We start from the raw sequence: 18578 nt of genomic DNA on the forward strand, positions 1-18578 counted from the left end.
AGCAGGAGCCTTCGAATTCACAGCAATGTCAAGGTTGACCCATCTATCACACGGATGAGTATACCAATCGTCGGCTCCCGTTCATGCCAGTCGCTTCTTGATCGTGGCATTTTAACTTGAGCAGTGCTGGATGTACTGCGGTCTCAATCAATTCAATCAATCAATTCAATCAATCATTTCAATCAATCAGTCAATCAATTAGTCAATCAATCAAGTGACATACGTCTTCCTCGCCCAACCATAGCGATGTCGCCCAATGGGCCGCCTCTGCAATGCAACGATGCGACAAGTGTATGCATCGTCATGTGTTTCTTCGAAATACATATACGGCTTCTCTGGCCTGCGGTGGAATCTGGCAATGTAATGTTCCGTTTCCTAGCTTGATGAAAAGCCACAGGATATGACCTGGCCCGCATTCCAGTCGGATCAAGATCTACTTCACCAACTTCTGGGCTCAGCACACGAAAATATGCAAGCCTGCCTGATGTTTCCAAGATGAAGCAGGTTGACTTCGAGAAGAAAGTCGTTCTATTCTCGTGATTTGTCTGTCATCTGCATTAGTGCGTCGTTGCTGTGGAGATGATGCAGGGATCCGATCGGCTCAGATTCGAGCTGTGGCCGGCGAGCTGCATCAATGTCGTGAGAGATTCTGGAAAGTTGGAAAGCAAGCAGACACATGCCGCTCGACGTTCATTTAATATTGGCAGCATTCATTCGGAGGGACTGAGTTCATTGCAAACGATATCACTGCCGATACGAATCAACCACACTTCTGCCCCGCTGACCAACGACAACGCATCGCACCGCCACGGACTGTACGACCTGCGAGCGATCCAACAAGTACTGCGACCGCAATGCGTGGATGAGCGTCCAACAACCAAAGCGAGCGCATTGAGCGCAGTCCACACTTTCCACGGCGGCCGCCGGCAACAACAACGATGACGTCCAATCTGTCGCCTGCGGGTAGCTCCCAATACAGCTCCAACACCATGACAGTCGGCGATGGCACCTGGGACAGCGACCGCAACTCCTTCCTCCTCCCGAATCTCGTCGGCCTCAACTTCGAGACGATGCGCTACAATGGCATGGGAAACAGGTTCAGAGATCTGCCCGGATACTACAAGCTGATATTGGGACACGGAGTGCTGGCAGCAATCACATTCCTGGGAATTGTACCGACTGCGATATTCCTGGCGAAATACGGAAAGAGGTGGCCGGGTGCAAGATGGAGTTTCAAGCTGCATGTGTATCTCCAGATCCTGACCGTCTTTCTGGCGACTGTCGTTCTGATACTGGGATGGTTTGCGGTTGGACCCGAGCGGAGTCTGAGCAATCCCCATCATGGGATAGGCCTGGCGATATATGTCTTGCTCATATGGCAGTTTCTCTACGGAAGTTGCATGTTCCGGCGGGAAAGAAGACGCAGCACGTATCCTGATAAACTGCCGCTGAGCGTATGGATACACAAGCTGCAGGGCCGAGCAATTGCGATCCTCGGGATTGTGCAGGTTGCGCTGGGCTTAACCTTGTACGGCAGTCCGAAGGTCCTGTTCATCCTCTACGCCTTGACCGTGTCCTTCCTGGTTTTCTTATACCTTGCGCTGGACTATCGCGACAAACCTCGTCGAAGTGCAGCGGGTCCCGGTCCTGGAGGGGCCCCCTCAGACTACTACTCCGACTATGGTAGCAGCTACGTCTCAGGGTCCCGACAGGACAGCAGACCACCTCCTCAAAAGAAGGAAAGCCATTGGGGTAGGAACGCTCTTGCTGGTGCCGGAGCGCTGGGAGCGTTGGGGTGGTGGAAGAAAAGGCGAGATCGTAAGCGCGAAGGCGAATATGAGGAGAGCAACGACAGCCGGAGCGACCGAAATGAGCGGAACTCATCGAGACCTCCACCAGCAGCACCAGGGCCATATAATGGACCGCCGCCGGCTGCGCGGTCAGGACCGATCGGGTCACCACCTCATGACCAGTCATCCGTAGGTCCAGGTCCTCCAGTAGGTGCAGCGGGGTATTCCAGAAACACACGACCAGGAGGCTCACGAAGCAGGATGGGATCGCAAAGCAGGATGGGGTCGCAAAGCAGGATGGGGTCGCAAAGCAGGATGGGGTCGCAAAGCAGGATGGGATCGCAAAGCCGGATATCGAAAGAGTCGTGGGAGGACGAGAAACATAGCGAGCCAGAAAGGCACACTTGGCGCAATCGGATATTGGGAGGAGCTGGCGCATTCGCGGCTTTTGAAGGTGCAAAGTCTCTTTTCAACAGACGAAGACGGCGAGACGATGACTACTCTGATGACGGCAGCTACACACCACCACGCCGCGGTGCGCACAACGAAGTGAGTAGGACAGATATCTCGCGCGTGGAAGCTGGTCAAGCACCGGGCTCGCCTGAGACTCCAGGAGTGAACATGAGAGGTGTCCAGCCCAACACCCCTGGGAGGACACCTTCTCGGCCTCCTAGACAGCAGGACGCCAGCAACACAGAGCTATCGTACGAGAGTCGAGGAGATTATGATCCGACGCTACGAGAGAGTATAGCTGAATTCGGCCCGCTTGCGGGATTCAGGGAGTGGAACAGGGCACGAAGGGCGCGGAAAGACGCTGCGAACGCGGATATGATGAGACGGCAACAGCTGGAGATGGAAGAGGACTACAACCGCAGGCTCTCCAGCAATTATCCAGGTCCGCAAGATGCGAGCCAAAGGCAGCAGAGCATGAGCGGCACGCACTTGACGGGCCCGGATATGAACATGCAGGCGCCTGACAGCCGGTCAAACCTGCGGCCAGACACTTCGCATCCGCCGTTACCTGCCGAAGCGGGCACGATGAATACAGGTAGTCGTTACGGCGGAAGCAGACACGACGTCCACAATCAGCAAGGCTACACCCTCCCTCCACCTCCTCCCGGCCCGCCTCCAAACTCGGTCAGACCAGATGGCTACGACCCGCCACAGTTCGGTTCCGCTCAAATGCCGGAAGGCGCCATCAACCCCGACCCCTCCCGCCTCGTCACCGAAAACACCCGCGCCAACCAATCTTCCGCCTACGGTAGGGATCCACCGGCCACAAATATCACTGCCCCCGCCTCCTCTCTCTCGCCCACCCGACCCTCGGGCTCCCGCGCCCGCCTCAACAAACGCGGTAGCGCCACCTCCGCCTCCGCCAGCAACGTCGCAGGCCCATCCACCGCGACCGGCACCGCCAGCACCGAGCCCATGGCCAGCATGAAGCTGAAAATGGCCAACGACGGCCGCACCGTGACGCTCCGCCGCCTGAACGAGGAAGAAGCCGCCGCCGAACGCTCAGCGCGGAGACAAGAACGCCGCAACCGCCGCCGCCGCGGCTCGAGCTTCAGCTCAGGCGTCGAAGACGATCCCGCCCCCTCAGGGCCGAGATATCGCCGCAACGGCCCCATCCGCGCCTCAAGCGACCAACCCATCACCAACGTGCCCCCACCGCCGGCTATGAACAGCAGCGTCGGGGCTTCGCAGCGCCGGGAGTCAGAGCTCAACTTACCTCCCGCGAACGCAGCGCCGCCTCCTCCGGTGCCGCAGCATTCGATCTCGCCTGCGTCGCAAGGGCTGGGATCGCCGCCAGGGGTGAATGAGAGCGGGTTCGGGTCGCCGGGAGATGCGGGGACGGGGACGGATGTGAGTGCGTTTGCGGACAATAGGCGGAGGCGAAGGGCGGAGAGGGCGAGGTTGCAGGCTGCGAGGGGAGGGGGGAATAGGGTGGAGTTTGAATGATGGTGAGCTTGTGACGGGGATTGCATTTGCATGAGCGAGCGGAGTTGGGGATTGATTGATTCCAGTGCGAGATTATATGGGGATGATGTGGGGAGTTCTGGAAAGGGTTTGCATGGTTGCATGAACGATATGAATGGAAAGCGGTATTTTGAGATCGGCTCGTATTCTTTTCTTCCGCTTGTAAAATACGTTGGTACAGCTGTGGACAGGTAGTGATGGCTTCCACAATTGCCTTCTACCCGACACATATCGACCCGGTAGCTGTCGGATACATGACCAGACACCGTAGTAGCCGTGGCCTCCACTCAAGCCTGCGTGACTGGCGCGAGGATGAACGACCAGTGTGTGAGATACCTCCTTCCATGCATTTCATCTCAGTGACACGTTCACCCATACTGAAAGCATAAATCATTTGAGCAAGATCGCAAGAACGTGCAAAAGGAAAAAGGCAAAACATTCATCCCACAGGGTCACGCACGATAGTATTAAGCACCCGATTGGTGTCTTCAGTTGAGGAGAGTCTGCAGGGCATCTGTTGAAGTGTACGCCGCGACAATTGACCGGACTACGGGTATACAACCCACCTGTTACTGCGCAACAAAGTCTGGGGAATATTGCGGATCCTCTTCATCTCACCATCTGTGGTCGAATGTGAGGGGAATTCTTCCCATGGCCAATACATCCTGAGCAAGATGGCTTTGGCTTGTGAAAAGCTCGGAGACATGACACCTTACCGAGTGCAACGAGGAACGGCCTTCACCTACCCTTCTCGGACTGGTATGTAAGACCAATGTTATACTCCGACGCTGGCGCTGGCCACGGTGTCACTGCATGCACAAGCAGGTACGTGTGCCATGCACGAGGACGTAGGTCCGTCTCCTCTCTTACAACAAGCTCTCCTGGGGAGTTCAACAGCTACTGCATCCTCTACCACGCGGCAGTCAAGACCGGCTTCTCGTCCTTCTCGTCGTGACGATGTCAGCAGAGCTACGCATACCTCTCCCCACCCGAAGGAGCTGAGGAGCTCACATGGCATAGCAGGGAAGGCAGCAGGATGAAAGAGCTGGTGGAGCTGCTCGTCCTTAACTATCCCGAGGTGAGGTCTGCAAGTCATCTGGCGAACACCCCACGCGAGCAGCGGTTACTGAAAATCCTTGCCTTTTGCCAGCTTTCCTGGAAGCACGTCGCGAGGCCCTGCAGGATCGTGTCGAGTGGGCTGCCAGGGCTTTCCGCGCTGGCGAGAGGAACGCATAGGTTAGGTAAGTACCTGTGTACTTCGAGGCCTCGGTGTTTTACCTAGGTAGGCATTGTCATTTGTTCGGGAGATGTTGGGAGGGTTTCAATGCCGGTGGTGGCCGTAATGGAACACGGCCTGAGGAGGTTGTTGACGTTGGAAAATTCGCTGTCAGCATACCGACAGTCCTGACCGACCAATGCACGTAAAATGAAGGATAGCAACGTCTCCAAGCGGTCAGAAAGTCCGGTACAAAAGCGTTGCATTAGGTGGTGGGCCTTTTGGGCGTCTGAAACAGTGTTTGAGCATGCACGTGACCTACGAGTGAGGGATTTTCAGACCGGGCTAGCTAGCGCTTCTTCTGTGCAGAGTTTGAGAAAGTGGTGGTACGAAAGTACGGCAGAGGTTAGCTGCAGCTAGGAGGTACTGGGTGATTGGAGATGGGATATTGGTGGAAATCCGCGCACAGCACGGTCTGATGTTGGCCGAGAAGAGAAGCCAAAACGGCAAGCCGTGTCCGACGTCATGCGGGCGAAGAAAACCTGAAGACGAGACGGCAGCGACGGGAGATGCTGACACGCGAAAGAGACGCAATCTTGGCCTGTGGTGTTCGTGACGTCTAGTATTCTGTTCTATAGATGGCCGCGTGTTGATTATGCCATGGTCGTCGCACAAGGAAAACAGTCTCGGTTCATGCATTCATGCGCGAGCCGGACGGAGCCGCTGTTCACCGCATTTGCAGATGAGATGAGCAATTGTTTGGGTTGCCGTTAGCAAATCGAGGTACGCGCCCGCTTGTACTTGTACTTGTACCAGGGAAACAGAGTGGTTGCATCGGCTAGGCGAAGTTTTGCCTGTGGATCTCCTCAATCTGCGTCCACCACCCAGCACGCCCAACAGTCTCCACTCGCCCACCCTCGACATCCTGCTCCATCGCGACACTCCTTCCTGCTCACCACCACCACCACCACCAACACGACCACGCAACACCAACAGCGACGTGTAAACCACCAGCAGTCGCCATCCGAAGACGAATCTGCTTGCGAGGCCCGCCGCTTAGCAATCCACGCCTCACCTTTGCCCTGCGCCACAACGTGATCTGCAAATCTGCAGACGAGACGCTTCCGAACTTTCACTCTCGCCGACGACTACCAGCATCTTCTACCAGGACCATTCGAAATCATACGACTGCGCCTATAACACCAAGTCAACACCGGTAGCAGGTTTTGCTTGCTCTTGATTCCAGCGATTACCTCGCACCACACCCATTCGCCATGGACGCCTTCCGCTTATAGCACAGGCTGACCCTCTGGGTCGACTCTTACGGCGCGCTCGCGCTTATTTGAGGATACAAGATACAACAGTACAATACAGACATACACCACACCGATCCGATCCCCGCCACAGCATCGAACATGGACGCCAAGAACACAATGCAAGCAGCGCCACCCGCGGCCGATGCTGGTATGGATCACAGCGAGGAGATGCTCGCAGAGGTCGACGAGCCGCCAGACGAACTCAAGTGGTCGCCTTCGAAGTTGAAGTTCGATCACCTAAGAGCGCATCCGTCGATGCAAAGAAGGGAGTCTCTTTTGACGCGACAACTACATTCCGAGACGGAGCATACAGATGAGGAGCGCATGCAGCCGGGAAGGGCTATGAGTACACAGTCGACACGGAGTACACAGAGCGCCACCTCCGTGACCGAGCTCACCAGCGATGACGGCCATAGCATGCCGAGTCCTGCTGTCAGCCCGCCATTGGACCCTATCCACACTCCTGCGCTGGAACAACAGAAGCCGCTTGAACAGAGAGTAAAGATCATGGGCCTCGACGATGCCGTTGCGCCTGCGCCGAAGCAGGAAGGCCAGGAGCAGGCCGTCGAAGCCAACCTTGGCCGGAAGCGCTGCATCACCTTCGCGTGCCGAAGCAAACCAGAAGCCAAGCCGGCTCCACCACCGACCTCTCAGCCCACAGAGCCTGAACAGACGACGCCACCAAAGCGGAAATGCATGCTCAAGTTCGCCTGTCCGACGAGAGCGAGTGCCGAGTCAAAGTCAGCTGAGAAGGGTCAAGGGAGACGCACCGTCAGCCCACCGCCACCACCACGAAGGTCGGCAAGCAAAACGAAGCACCGTGGCTCTGACAGCACTGTCACGCATGCATCTCCGAAGGCTGTACGCAAGACCGCTCCTGTCGTACCTGCCCCGGAAGAAGATGGTCCGGCGAAGACGCGATGTTACTCTATCGACTCGAATGGATCGAGTGGCAACGAGGCTACTCGCTTCCACGAGTTCGCGACCAGCGAGGACGAACCTGAAGAGTGGTGCCAGGAGTCGACCTGTCACCGCACACGCTTGACCGTGGACGATACATTACAGAAGGAGAACATCATTCGCAAGACGTGCGAAGAAGTGGAGGAGGAAGTGCTGGAAGAAGATGGAGAGAACGAAGAGGACCTGGAAGAGGAGCTGGAGGCGGTTGATGAAGACGATGATGAGTCTGATGAGGGTTTCCATTCTGATGATGAGGGAGGTTTCGCCAGCTCGGAGTCGGAGAGGGATGATGACAGCGACTATGAGTGGTGGAAGCCTGGAGGCGCATCGACAGCTGCGACCTCTGTTGAACACCTCGACCGCCTGGCTATCGTAAACTCTGAGCAGGTTGAGCTCGGCTCGTCCATGAACTCAGCCAGCTCGGCACATCTGTCGCCACGATCATCAAGGACCGCTCTTCGGAAGACAAACAGGTCGACTCATACTCAAGCAATCTCCATCAAGAGGGCGCCGTCACCGGAGCTGCCAGACTCAACCGACTTTGTGTGCGGCACGCTCGATGAGGACCGACCCATCGAGCAGGCGTACATCAACCGAAAGAAGGCCAAGGATGCCGCCAAGCGGCCATCTCGTCCACAGGATATCGACCCTTCCTTCCCGACATCCGATCCTGAGATGGACGAGGAAGACGATGATGATGTGGATGAGGTGCAGGAGAGTGAGGAGGATGATATGATGCATGGCGCACTGGAGGAATTGGATCAGGCGCCTTTCAAGAAATTCTCCCCACCTCAGAAGCGTGGCAGAACCAGCATCAATCGTTCACCACCGCCGCCTGCACGCCAACACCACTCTCCGCCACCAAAGCGCACCTCCGTCGCTCGGTCCCCGCCGCCTCCCAAACGCCCACGCTCTCCACCGCCACGCAAGCTCTTCGCACAATCACCGCGTCGCGCCAAGTCGCCCGCACCTACGAAGACAACGTCGCCACCCAACTCGCCTACAGAGGACCGCGGCGTGCCCTTCTCCACCGTACCGCACGGCCTCGCCGGACGTCCTCAGCCCACGCACACCGCATCCCTCCCGCGCGGCGGTCCCATCACGCTCAGCAAGATGGCGCACTGGGGCCACAACGAGGACGAAACCGACACCGGCGTCTCCACTGAGGTGCCCAAGCGGGGCGCCATCGACATCGTCAAGGGCGTCGAGTTCAAGCGCCAACGTCGCAAGGAGAAGCTTTATCAGAAGATGTGCGCGAAGTATGCTGCGAAGGGCGAGAAGACGCAGCATAAGGTCAAGCCTGGCCAGGGTGCATCGCGAATGCGCCAAGTTGGTTTGGGACTGCAGCAGTACCATGGGAAGGCGACGCATATTTTGTCTCTCTAAGCCCAACGCTCCGGAGACGGGCCTCCGACTTACAACATACAACACACAACTACACAACTACACCTTCATACACCACACCGAGCACAGCGCCGCTGTGTCACCGCACACGGCACTTCCATGGACACCCCCAGTACTCATTCTGGGCAAATAATCCATCTGGTCGCTGCGCTCACACATCCAACACTCAGCCTTCTTTCCTAGCGGACGAGCTTTGGTCCGCAAGCTTTCTTTTGTGCATACGAATTTTGGCATTGGGCGTTCTCAGCGCGCGTCACGACCGCAGCGATAAGCGTTTTTAGCATTTTGGGATGGGATGGGAAGGAATGGGGTGAGGGGGAAGAGATACCTTGGTGTAGATACTTGTATGAACCATGCGGTGTGCATATTGGAGGGACACTATAGTTGAGAGGAATGGATACTTCTTTTGGGCCTGAGGGCCCGTTTGAAATATGTGTGGTGCGTCTGGTATTGCTTGTGATGTTTGGCCCCCAAATGTGCTTCTGTGTAGTTGTAGTTGGGTCGTACTGGAAATGTTCTGAGGACGACCTGTGGACGTAGATTGACGCACGTGCGGCCTGGACATCCGTCACTTTATGAGTCTAAGAGACAACACAGACACCGAGCACGTTCTCGAAGACTGAAAGATACTCCTACGCTATCGACAAGTACGTTGCTCCGAAACCCTCTCTAACGGAGCACTGCACAGGAGGAGCAGTAGGCGCCTCGACCAAAACAAATCCCATTACAAGGCATCGCTATTCTACGGCCGAGATATCTAGGAGATGAAGCGAACTGCTGCGTTACTCTCATAAACAGCAGCTCCCACGGTTCAGCAGCCACGGTACGGTGCACAGCGTTTTTGGCCCCGCTTGCCTTGCCAGCGCTCGCGATTTCGACGGCCCGGTAGAGCAGCTGCGTACTTGCTATAACATCCCCCTCATCCGCCCTCCAACTTCGACGGCCCTGGCACCAGCGAACATATATCTCTACCCCCGAAACCCCCTCGTCTCGTCAGCCCGACCATGCATACCCTTCGCCTCTCCCTCGCCCTCCTAACACTGCTGCCACTTTGCGGATGGGATCGATCCATTATGAGTTCAACGATACCTGCGAGCCCGCCGTGTTTGTGGTAGTGGTCTTGGATGAGGATCCAGGCTTGAGTCGTACGGCGCAGAATTTCTTTGCGGAGGATCCGGAGATTATTGGAGGCGGATCTGGGATGGCCGCGGTGGTTGGAGGGGGTGGATCTTGAGCAAGCATTCCGAATGCTTTTGCGCTGGGGCGAGAGAGTATCTGAGACTAATACCACCGCGGGCTGACTGTGGACCTCATCCATCGTGATCGATAAAAGTTCATTAAGTCGTGAGGTAGTCATCAGGCATATCCTCCCACCTTCCAACCACCTTGTCCAAGCCATCTAGCCGGTCACTGAAGGTCTTAACCAGCGCGTCGATATCTTTCGAAGTCTTCCGTTGCTTAGAGCTCTTCCCGTGATATGTCTGCATCTCCTGCCCAGAAACCTTCAACATCAGCCTCCTATCAGCCTGCACTGCATCATTCCCCCAGCTCGGCGCCTGCGTAACGGCCGTCGTGACGGCCTGCCAATGTGGACTCAGCGATGTGGTTGAAGCTGCTGTCTTCCCATCCGCAGCCATATCGACAATCACATAGCGCTCCTCTTCCTCCTCCGCCTGCTGCGTACCGTCTTGGTGTTGATCAATACAATCCAACGCAGCCGAAGTCAAGATTTCGGGATCGTCGTCGGAGAAGATGTAGTGCACCGTCGGATGCACATGCTCGCCAGTGTCAGGATCTTCGATCACGGTAAAGAAGGGCTTGAAGTCGGGAGGTGGGAGCAGGTCTTCTGGTGCCGGCTCTTCGTAGGCTGCGGCTTCTTGCGGGCTGTCCGGGGCGTTGGCAGATGCTGTGCCGTCGAGCGGTTCGCTGGGTGCTGAGTAGAAGAGGTTCTCGTCGACTTGGTAGTCTCCTGGTGGAAAGGAGGTCTGCTGTCCTGCTGTTGTGACTTGTGTTAGTACTGCTTTGGTCGGGGTGAGCTTTGCTACCAACCAGCAACATCACCAGCTCCAACAGTGCTCATCTTTAATTCCCTGCGTCCATCCGGTTCTCGGGCACCACTATGTCGAGCAGCGACATTCTCCCCGTCATTCTCCGCCCATCTCGACGATGATGGGGGAGGTGATATCGACATGTTCGTTTGGAACGACGGACGGTGATCGACAGAGAGCTCCCAACCGCAGCACCAATGACTCCCTTCAACGCCTTTGTCTCCTGCTTAAAGCAGCAACTCACCGTCTGTACATCTCCCTCTCCAACCCGCTCTTCCGGCGCGTTGCACGATAAGTCATACGAGGCCCCGTGCCGCAGACCGGACAGTCATAGCCCGACTGCATCCTCCCGGTCCCTATATCAAGCGTAAGGTAGGTCTGCAATGGTTCCTCCTCTCTATCCCCGTCCACTCTTTAGCACCATGTCTCAAAACCAACCCAACCCCTTCCACTCCTCACGCCTCATCTACCGCGCCCTCGAATCCACCGACGAACCCTTCATCCACACCCTCGAGTCCGAACCCCAAGGCTTCATCAACTCTCAACTCGCGCTCAAAAAACCGCAATCCACACGGGAAACCAAAAAGCACTTCGAGCACTACACCGAGAAATGCATCCTCGGCTGCGCCATCTGTCTTCCCGGCGAAGGCGAAAACGACGCACCCAAACCCATCGGCGTCATCTGCCTCGAACCCCTGGAGCCGGAAAACGCCCACCACCGGCACACAGACATGGGTCTCGGACTGCTGCCCGATTACCAGGGAAAGGGCTACGGGAGTGAAGCGATCGAGTGGGCGCTACAATGGGCGTTTCTCGACGCAGGCTTGCATCGTGTGGGTATTAAAGCGTTCCAGTATAATACCGGAGCGAGGAAGCTTTACGAGAAGTTGGGGTTTAAGCTTGAGGGGACGGCGAGGGAGATTTGGTGGCATGCGGGACGGTGGTGGGATGATGTGCAGTTTGGGATGTTGGAGAAGGAGTGGCGGGAGCGGAGGGAGGGGAGGGTGGAGTGAGTGGATAGCCCGGCAGCGGCAGGGAGTGAGGTGGAATGGTGGGAGCAGTTCATGTACGCGCCACTCTGTAGATTGTCAAAGCAAGACCGCAAAGCGGAGGCGTCGATGTTTGCATGCCACAGCGAGCTTTCCCATAGAAAGCGCCAGGCTCCACGGTATGGACGTCTCGAAGCAAGTAAAGCTGTGAAGCCACTACGACGTCCATTCTGCGCGGCACAGCGATATTCTTCCCGTAAGAAGCGCACAGAACGCCAGCACCTATCTCCTCCTTCCCATTTTCCCTTTCCATCGTCACGCTCAAGCAACAGCCTGATACTTCCGCAACTGCCAAAACCACATTAGCAACCACACCCAACCCCATAAAGCCAAGAGAAGAAGAAATACTCACATCAAGCGTCAGCACCCTCGAAGAATTAACCCCCTGATCCCGCATCACCCCGACCAACGTCTCCGAATTTTGAAACAACCCCGTCTTCAAACTAATAACCACAAACTGCATCCCCGGCCCCGCGTGCTCCCTTACGTAGTTGGCCAGCTGCGCCGTGTTGGCATTATCCAGCGCCGCGTCCACCTCATCCAGGACGAAGAACGGGGACGGCGCGTACGTGTGGACCGCGAAGAGCAGCGCGAGCGCGGCCATGGTTTTCTCCCCACCCGACAAGTGCTCCATGTCGCGGAACCGTTTTAGGGGCGGCATGGCGTGGTACTTGACGCCGGCGAGGTAGGGCTCGTCGTCGTCTTCGAGGCTCATGTGCGCTTGCCCGCCGAGGGGGAAGGAGAGGGTTTTGGTCAGTTCTTTGTAGATGGTGCCGATCTGCTCGGCGATGTGCGTGTACGCGCGGTTGAAGAGGTCGGCGCGCTGCTTGCGGACGCGCTCGAAGGCTTTGGTCGCGGCGCGCGCGGCGGAGCGGGAGGCGTTGAAGTCGCGCTCCGTAGCGGTCAGGCGGTCGTGAGTGGTGGTGAGGCGCTCGGCGGAGCGCATGTTGGGGGCCATTTTGTCGAGGGTGGTGGTGAGGGAGGCGATTTTGTCGAGGAGCGTGGTCTCCATTTCGTCCGTCGTGTCTTCTTGGAGGTCGTCGTCCAGGGAGGTGAAGTCGAGGTAAATGCCGTAGTCGTTGGTTTGGCCGGCTTCCTCGCCGTCGACGTCCATGGCGTCCTCGTCTTCGCCTAGGAGACCCTCGCCGAGGGGGAGGGAGTCGAGCTTGCGGCTGCCTTCTTCGAGGGGGAGGTCGATGTTCTCGACCTTGCATTGGCGAAGAGTAGTGTAGCGTTTCGTTGAAGCTGCCTGCGCCTCGCCCTCTGCTTCCGCAACAGCCTTCAGCGTTGCATCGACCGACTTCTGTCTCTTCTGTACCTCCCTCCTCGCCTCGCTAACCTTCTCTGCTCGCTGATCGTACTCCTGCCTGACCTCTGCCAGCTGCTCGTTCAATTGCTCGACGTCGGCATTGAGTTCATCAAGCTCACCACCCAACTCCTCCTTCTGCGCCTCCAGCTCTTCTACAAGCTGCTGATCCCGTTCCATCCTCTTCTGCTCATCCGCAATCCTCTTCCTCGTGCTCACCAGCCGCTGTGTCTCGAACTGCAGAGAGTTCTCTAGACGCGAACATTGCACCCGGAACTCATTCTCCTTCTGGATCTTCTCCTCTTGCATAGATCCCTGCTGCCTGTCGTAGTCGCGAATGCTATCGTATCCCAGCCGCTGGCAGAACGCAGCAAATACATCATCCTCCACATCTTCAATGCTGCCCTTGCTTTCGTTCAACTGCTGCCTCAGAGTCTCGACACCACCAGCTTGATCCTCGTACTTGGGCTGCACCTCCCTCAACTGCCTCTGCACATGCTGCAGCTCCTTCGTCTTCGACTCGATATTCCGATCAAGAGCCTTGACTTCATCCTGCGCGTACTTCATCTTCGCCTCGAGCCCGTTCAGCTCGCTCTGCAGCTGCTCTTCCTCGACGCGCTCTTTATGCCCCTTCGGCAGTGCCTCGATATCAGCTTTAAACTTGTCCGCCAGTGCTCGCAAATTGTCGACGTCTGCTTCCTCGAAGCGACGCTTACGGTCGGTCGGATCTTCGCCACCAGTCATGTTGCCGCCTTTGTGGATGACCGTGCCATCCAAGGTGACGGCCTTCGCGTTGACGCCACGCTCGTAGCAGAGCTGGCGGGCGGTAGCGAGGGTGTCGGTGATCAGAGCATTGCCGCACGCATAAGTCATAGCGCGCTCGTAGTTGCTATCGTAGTCGATAGTGTCAATGGCCAGACGCACACCCTGAGCAATACCGCGCAGGTTCGCATTTCGCTGTTCGTGGATGATCGTATCGAGAGGCACGAAAGTTATCCTGCTCAGCCGCTGCTCCTTCAAGTGGTCCATGCAGCTCTGCGCCGTCTTCTGCGAGTCCACGACGACATCGTCCCAGTGACGGCCCATCGCAGTGCTGATGGCAGTCTCATACTTCTTCTGCTTGGGGCGGCACAGCTGGTGCACCATACCCTTGACACCAGGGAAGAGACGCTTAAGTTGGCTGACCATCTCACGCTGCTGCTGCTCCCTGCGAGACTCGCGCTGGGCGCTTTGAGCATCATTAAGCTTGTGGAGTACCGTGAGCAGCTTCTCGTCCAGCTCGTCATGTTTCTGTCTGGTGCGCTCCCGTTCGCTAGCGAGAGCGTTGACAGCTTTCTTCTTCGCCGCGATGTCCTTCGTGGTAGACTTGATGGCCGCAGTGTGCTCTCCTCTGCGCTCCTGCAGACCGCCGACTTCTGCTTCCAGAGCGTTGACTTGAGTTTGTGTGCTGTCGACCTTTGACTTGAGGCTGTTGACGGTCTCTTCATCCGTTTTCAGTTGGCGTGCCAGCTGGTCGACCTGGATCTGGTCCTGTCCAGATCGCTTGTACACCTCGCCACGCAGACGTTGGTACTCTTGCAGATCTTGATCGCTCAGCTCTCGTCCAGCCTGCTGCTGCTGGGCTTTAAATTGGTCCTCCCAATGCTTTTGAGCCTTTTCCGTCTTCTTCAGATTGCTCGAAAGTTGCTTCTCGGTCTGCTCCTGCGACTCTCGCTCCTTGGTGAACTCGGCAATCTTCCTCTGATGCGCCAAGAGATTCTTGTTGGAGATGTCCAGCTTCTCATCGATCGGAACAAGCGCGTTCTCCTTTTCTTGGATTTCTTTCTCTTTGCGCTTGATGTCTCGCTCGGCACGACTGACATTACGTCCGATCTCAGCGTGCTCCTTCTGCGCTGCGGCAAGTTTGTCTTCGTGCTTCTTGACAGTCCGGCGGAATTCCTTCAGTTCCTGCTGATGCTTCTGGATTTCAGCAGTGCTGTCTTCGATGGTTCGTTGGAAGTGAAACAGCTTCCAGAGGACATGAGTGACAACAGCTTGGTCTTTCTCCTCGCGCATCCCCTCGTATTTGTCCAGCTCATCCTTCTGCTCCTTGAACTGCCGAATCTCACCGTTGATCGCGCGACGCTGCTTCAGGCGGTACTCCTGCTCTTCGTCCGCGTTCTGCTTCTCCACCTTCAATCGCTCGTACTCCTCCTTGTACTCCACTGAGCCACTGATCTGCTCGATGAGACGCGTCTTCTCGATAGGGTTCGAGTTTGCTATGGATTCGACGTCGCCCTGGAAGACCAAAAAGTTGCGCGCTTTGATAAGGATGTTCTCCGCTTCCAGCGCCTCATTGTATTGCTTCGCGGTGACGACGCGGTTGTTGATGCGGTACTCGCTGGAGCCGGACGAGGTGATGCTCCGCTTCCATCGTTGCTCCTCGCCGGCATCGTCCTCGTAGACAGCCATGACCCACCCTGTCGCAGGATCGTTGCGCTGAGTGCTGGCCTGCGTTTCAGCATCCTCGTCGTCTGACGCGCCTGCCTCAGCATCGCCGTTGGCGTCTCCATTTACATCATCGGTTGCCGTTCCGTCGGCGTTGATCTTGGAGTGCTTCAGGACGCGCCCGCGGTAGACCAGCTCGCGGAGATGGGTGGATCGCAAATGCGAAGACTTGATGCCGAGGACGAAGGAGATGGCGTCCATGGAGTTGGACTTGCCGGAGCCATTGGGGCCGATGATGGAGGTGAAGTAGCTATCGCCGAAGTTAAGGACATGGTCTGGTCACGTCGTTAGCTGTGGTATGAGCAGGATGGGAGGGGGTACGTACGGCCCTTGTAGGACTTGAAATTGTTGAGCTCGAGGGCGATGAGCTTGCCCATCTTGCCGGTCTTGCGCTCGACGAAGGTGTTGGTGTGGTCGAAGTGGGCGAACTACTGCTGGTCGATCATCTGAAAGTGTTTGGCGGAGGGGCAAGCGCGTCGGACGCGTAGACCGAAGATTCGCCGGCGAGTGACGTAGCGACCAACCAGCTGCCAGCTTCAGGACACGAGTTGGAAATGTCTGGCACTCGCCTTCCAAGTAGCAATTCACAGTCACGAGACGAGAAGAGCTGACAGACGGACGTGCAATGCAGACTCGCTAAAGTGGCATGCGGCGTTAGGCTGAGCAGACTCGATCGCAAAGAAAGCGTTCATCTGGCAAGTCTTCCATCCAGCAGCAGTCTCTATGTAGCAAGTACTAACAGACCATGCCAGTCTCCTACTCTTCGCCCACTGTATTCGGCAATAGTCCGCAACTTCGACGACCTTGGTACGCCGGCCATCGATCGAGCTACCTTGACCTGATCCCCGAAGAAGAGCTGGAAGCCTACGCAAGGATGGACGACGTCGATGGACCAGCAAGACAGAAGTCCGCCTCCAGTCCAGAGGTGGACCAGCTGGCTGTTGCTAAAGAGGCTGGCCTCAAACCGCCTCCTTCGGCCTTGAAGACGAACGGCGACACAGACAGCACACCCATAGACAGCGGCGCATACCCCAACGACTACCTCTCCGTCAACTCCTCCTCCTACAGTGGCATGGACACCCCTTCTACACCCGGCCTCTCGCGCACCACCAGCTCCTCCGATGTCTCATCTGGTTTTGAGGGCTTTGGGCAAGACTCCTTCCCACCCGTCGACCGACTGACCATGTTCGACATCCTCGAGAACTTCGCCCTCCCGCAACGGCTGGAGAAGATGCAGAATGCCATCCACGACAACGCGGAGAAGCTGCGGCGGCAACGTGCGAAGCTGGCCTCTCGCGCCATATCCGGCAAGAACATCGTCGGCGAATGGAGGAAGAAGGTGCCTGCGCCTGAAGAGCAACTGGACAAGTATCAAAAGCGCATGCGGGATACCGTAGACCGGGTCAACAAGAGATGGAACGCCGCAAAGACAGTCACGATGAAGGAGAAGATCTCGTTCGTGACGGCCGTCCTGAACATCTTCATCTCTGGTTACCTGATAGGTGGTTGGCCGGAGTACTTCCACTACTGGTACACTGTACAACTGGCGTATGTCCATTCAATATCTGCATTCGTGCTGCAGCGAACCAAGCTGACTGTTGGTCACTCTGTAGGTACTTCATGCCCATCCGATGGTACAACTACCACAAGATCGGCTTCCACTACTTCCTTGCAGACCTCTGCTACTTCGTCAACCTCCTGATGATCCTCTCCATCTGGTTCTTCCCGCAATCCAAACGCCTCTTCATCAGCACATACTGCCTCGCCATGGGCAACAACGCCGTCGCCATTGCCATGTGGCGCAACAGCCTGGTCTTTCACTCCCTGGACAAAGTGACATCGTACGTCCCTCCCCTCCCTGAAGCATAACTCCCCACTGACATTGGCAAACAGCCTCTTCATTCACATCATGCCCTGCGCCACCCTCCACGTCCTCGTCCACCTCCTCACCCCGGCCCAGCAAGCCACCACCTTCCCGGCCATCTACTCTATCAAATTCTCACCCCCCTCCGCCCCGGAACACTACACTCTCACCGACATGATCATCTGGGCCACGGCCCCCTACGCCCTCTGGCAACTCTCCTACCACACCCTCATCACCGTCCGCAAACGGAGCAAAATCGCCGCCGGCCGCCCCACCTCCTTCACCTGGCTGCGCAAATCCTACTCCGGCAACTTCTTGGGAAAACTCGTCCTCTCCCTCCCAGACTCCGCGCAAGAGCCGGCTTTCATGGGGATCCAGTATAGCTACGCCATGCTCACCATGCTCCCCTGCCCGCTGTGGTTCTGGTACCGCTGGGCGAGCGCGGGGTTTCTGATGGTGGTTTTCACGTGGGCGGGCTGGAACGGCGCGACGTACTATATTGACGTCTTCGGGCGGCGGATGGAGAAGGAGCTGGAGGCGCTGCGGAGGGAGGTGCAGAGGGGGGAGGTGAAGAGTCCGGAGTTGGGGGGTATGAGTCCCGGAAGTCCGCAGGGTGGGCAGGGAGGGGAGGGGGGTGGGAAGGCTAGTGCGTTGGATTTGGGACCGGCGGCGCAGCAGGGGGAGGGAGAGAAGAAGGTGACGGAGGGGTTGACGGTGAAGCAGAGGAAGGTTAATGGCAGTGCGTGAGGTGGAGTGTGTGGTTACGATTTCATGCGGCGATCAGAAATGATTTGAGGGCGTCTTGGGTCAACAGAATGGTATGGTGATGGATCTAGCAAGGCGTTCGTTCATGCGTTCACGCAATGGCTACCTTATGCTTCGAGTGTGGTCGAGCGACGTGGTGGGCGGGACAGCTGGGATGATGGCTGATTTGCTCGGATCAGGTACATGTACTCTTGTACGGTCCGCAAAGCCGTCCTTCTGGTCAGAACAGTCACGAGATAGAGGTGCAATGAGACAACCAGATAACAAAGACCAGATCAAATCTTCCTCCCGTGGCCATTCATATCAGGCAGCAGAGCATCGCATCGCTGCGAAAGCGGGTGGCTATCAGCAGGAGCAAATCACACTCTTCTTCCTACGAGGCGTAGCTAATTAGTC

At 56.8% G+C, this 18578-nt stretch overlaps 6 protein-coding genes across 6 annotated transcripts; 4 read left to right on the plus strand and 2 right to left on the minus strand.

Moving 5' to 3' along the window:
- Nucleotides 1-938: 938 nt before the first annotated feature.
- On the plus strand, nucleotides 939-3749 carry LTR77_003413 (uncharacterized protein; the record flags this gene model as incomplete). The annotated part of the gene is made up of 1 exon (XM_064800670.1): nucleotides 939-3749. One exon carries the CDS (start codon nucleotides 939-941, stop codon nucleotides 3747-3749), a length of 2811 nt encoding a protein of 936 aa, XP_064660621.1.
- A 2649-nt stretch (nucleotides 3750-6398) lies between these two features.
- On the plus strand, nucleotides 6399-8796 carry LTR77_003414 (uncharacterized protein; the record flags this gene model as incomplete). The annotated part of the gene is made up of 2 exons (XM_064800671.1): nucleotides 6399-8588; nucleotides 8647-8796. The coding sequence occupies 2 exons, from the start codon at nucleotides 6399-6401 to the stop codon at nucleotides 8794-8796; spliced, it is 2340 nt and encodes a 779-aa protein (XP_064660622.1).
- Nucleotides 8797-10000: 1204 nt separating this feature from the next.
- LTR77_003415 (uncharacterized protein) lies at nucleotides 10001-10854 on the minus strand (the record flags this gene model as incomplete). Its single annotated transcript, XM_064800672.1, has 2 exons — nucleotides 10001-10659; nucleotides 10713-10854. 2 exons carry the CDS (start codon nucleotides 10852-10854, stop codon nucleotides 10001-10003), a joined length of 801 nt encoding a protein of 266 aa, XP_064660623.1.
- A 279-nt stretch (nucleotides 10855-11133) lies between these two features.
- LTR77_003416 (uncharacterized protein) lies at nucleotides 11134-11724 on the plus strand (the record flags this gene model as incomplete). The annotated part of the gene is made up of 1 exon (XM_064800673.1): nucleotides 11134-11724. The coding sequence occupies one exon, from the start codon at nucleotides 11134-11136 to the stop codon at nucleotides 11722-11724; it is 591 nt and encodes a 196-aa protein (XP_064660624.1).
- Nucleotides 11725-11773: 49 nt separating this feature from the next.
- Nucleotides 11774-15930, minus strand: SMC1B (Structural maintenance of chromosomes protein 1B; the record flags this gene model as incomplete). The annotated part of the gene is made up of 2 exons (XM_064800674.1): nucleotides 11774-15828; nucleotides 15879-15930. The coding sequence occupies 2 exons, from the start codon at nucleotides 15928-15930 to the stop codon at nucleotides 11774-11776; spliced, it is 4107 nt and encodes a 1368-aa protein (XP_064660625.1).
- A 368-nt stretch (nucleotides 15931-16298) lies between these two features.
- On the plus strand, nucleotides 16299-18164 carry LTR77_003418 (uncharacterized protein; the record flags this gene model as incomplete). The annotated part of the gene is made up of 3 exons (XM_064800675.1): nucleotides 16299-17101; nucleotides 17167-17394; nucleotides 17447-18164. The coding sequence occupies 3 exons, from the start codon at nucleotides 16299-16301 to the stop codon at nucleotides 18162-18164; spliced, it is 1749 nt and encodes a 582-aa protein (XP_064660626.1).
- Nucleotides 18165-18578: the final 414 nt, after the last annotated feature.

This window comes from Saxophila tyrrhenica (assembly GCF_035928015.1).
Source record: "Saxophila tyrrhenica strain CCFEE 5935 chromosome Unknown scaffold_5, whole genome shotgun sequence".
Classification (NCBI taxonomy): domain Eukaryota; kingdom Fungi; phylum Ascomycota; class Dothideomycetes; order Mycosphaerellales; family Extremaceae; genus Saxophila; species Saxophila tyrrhenica.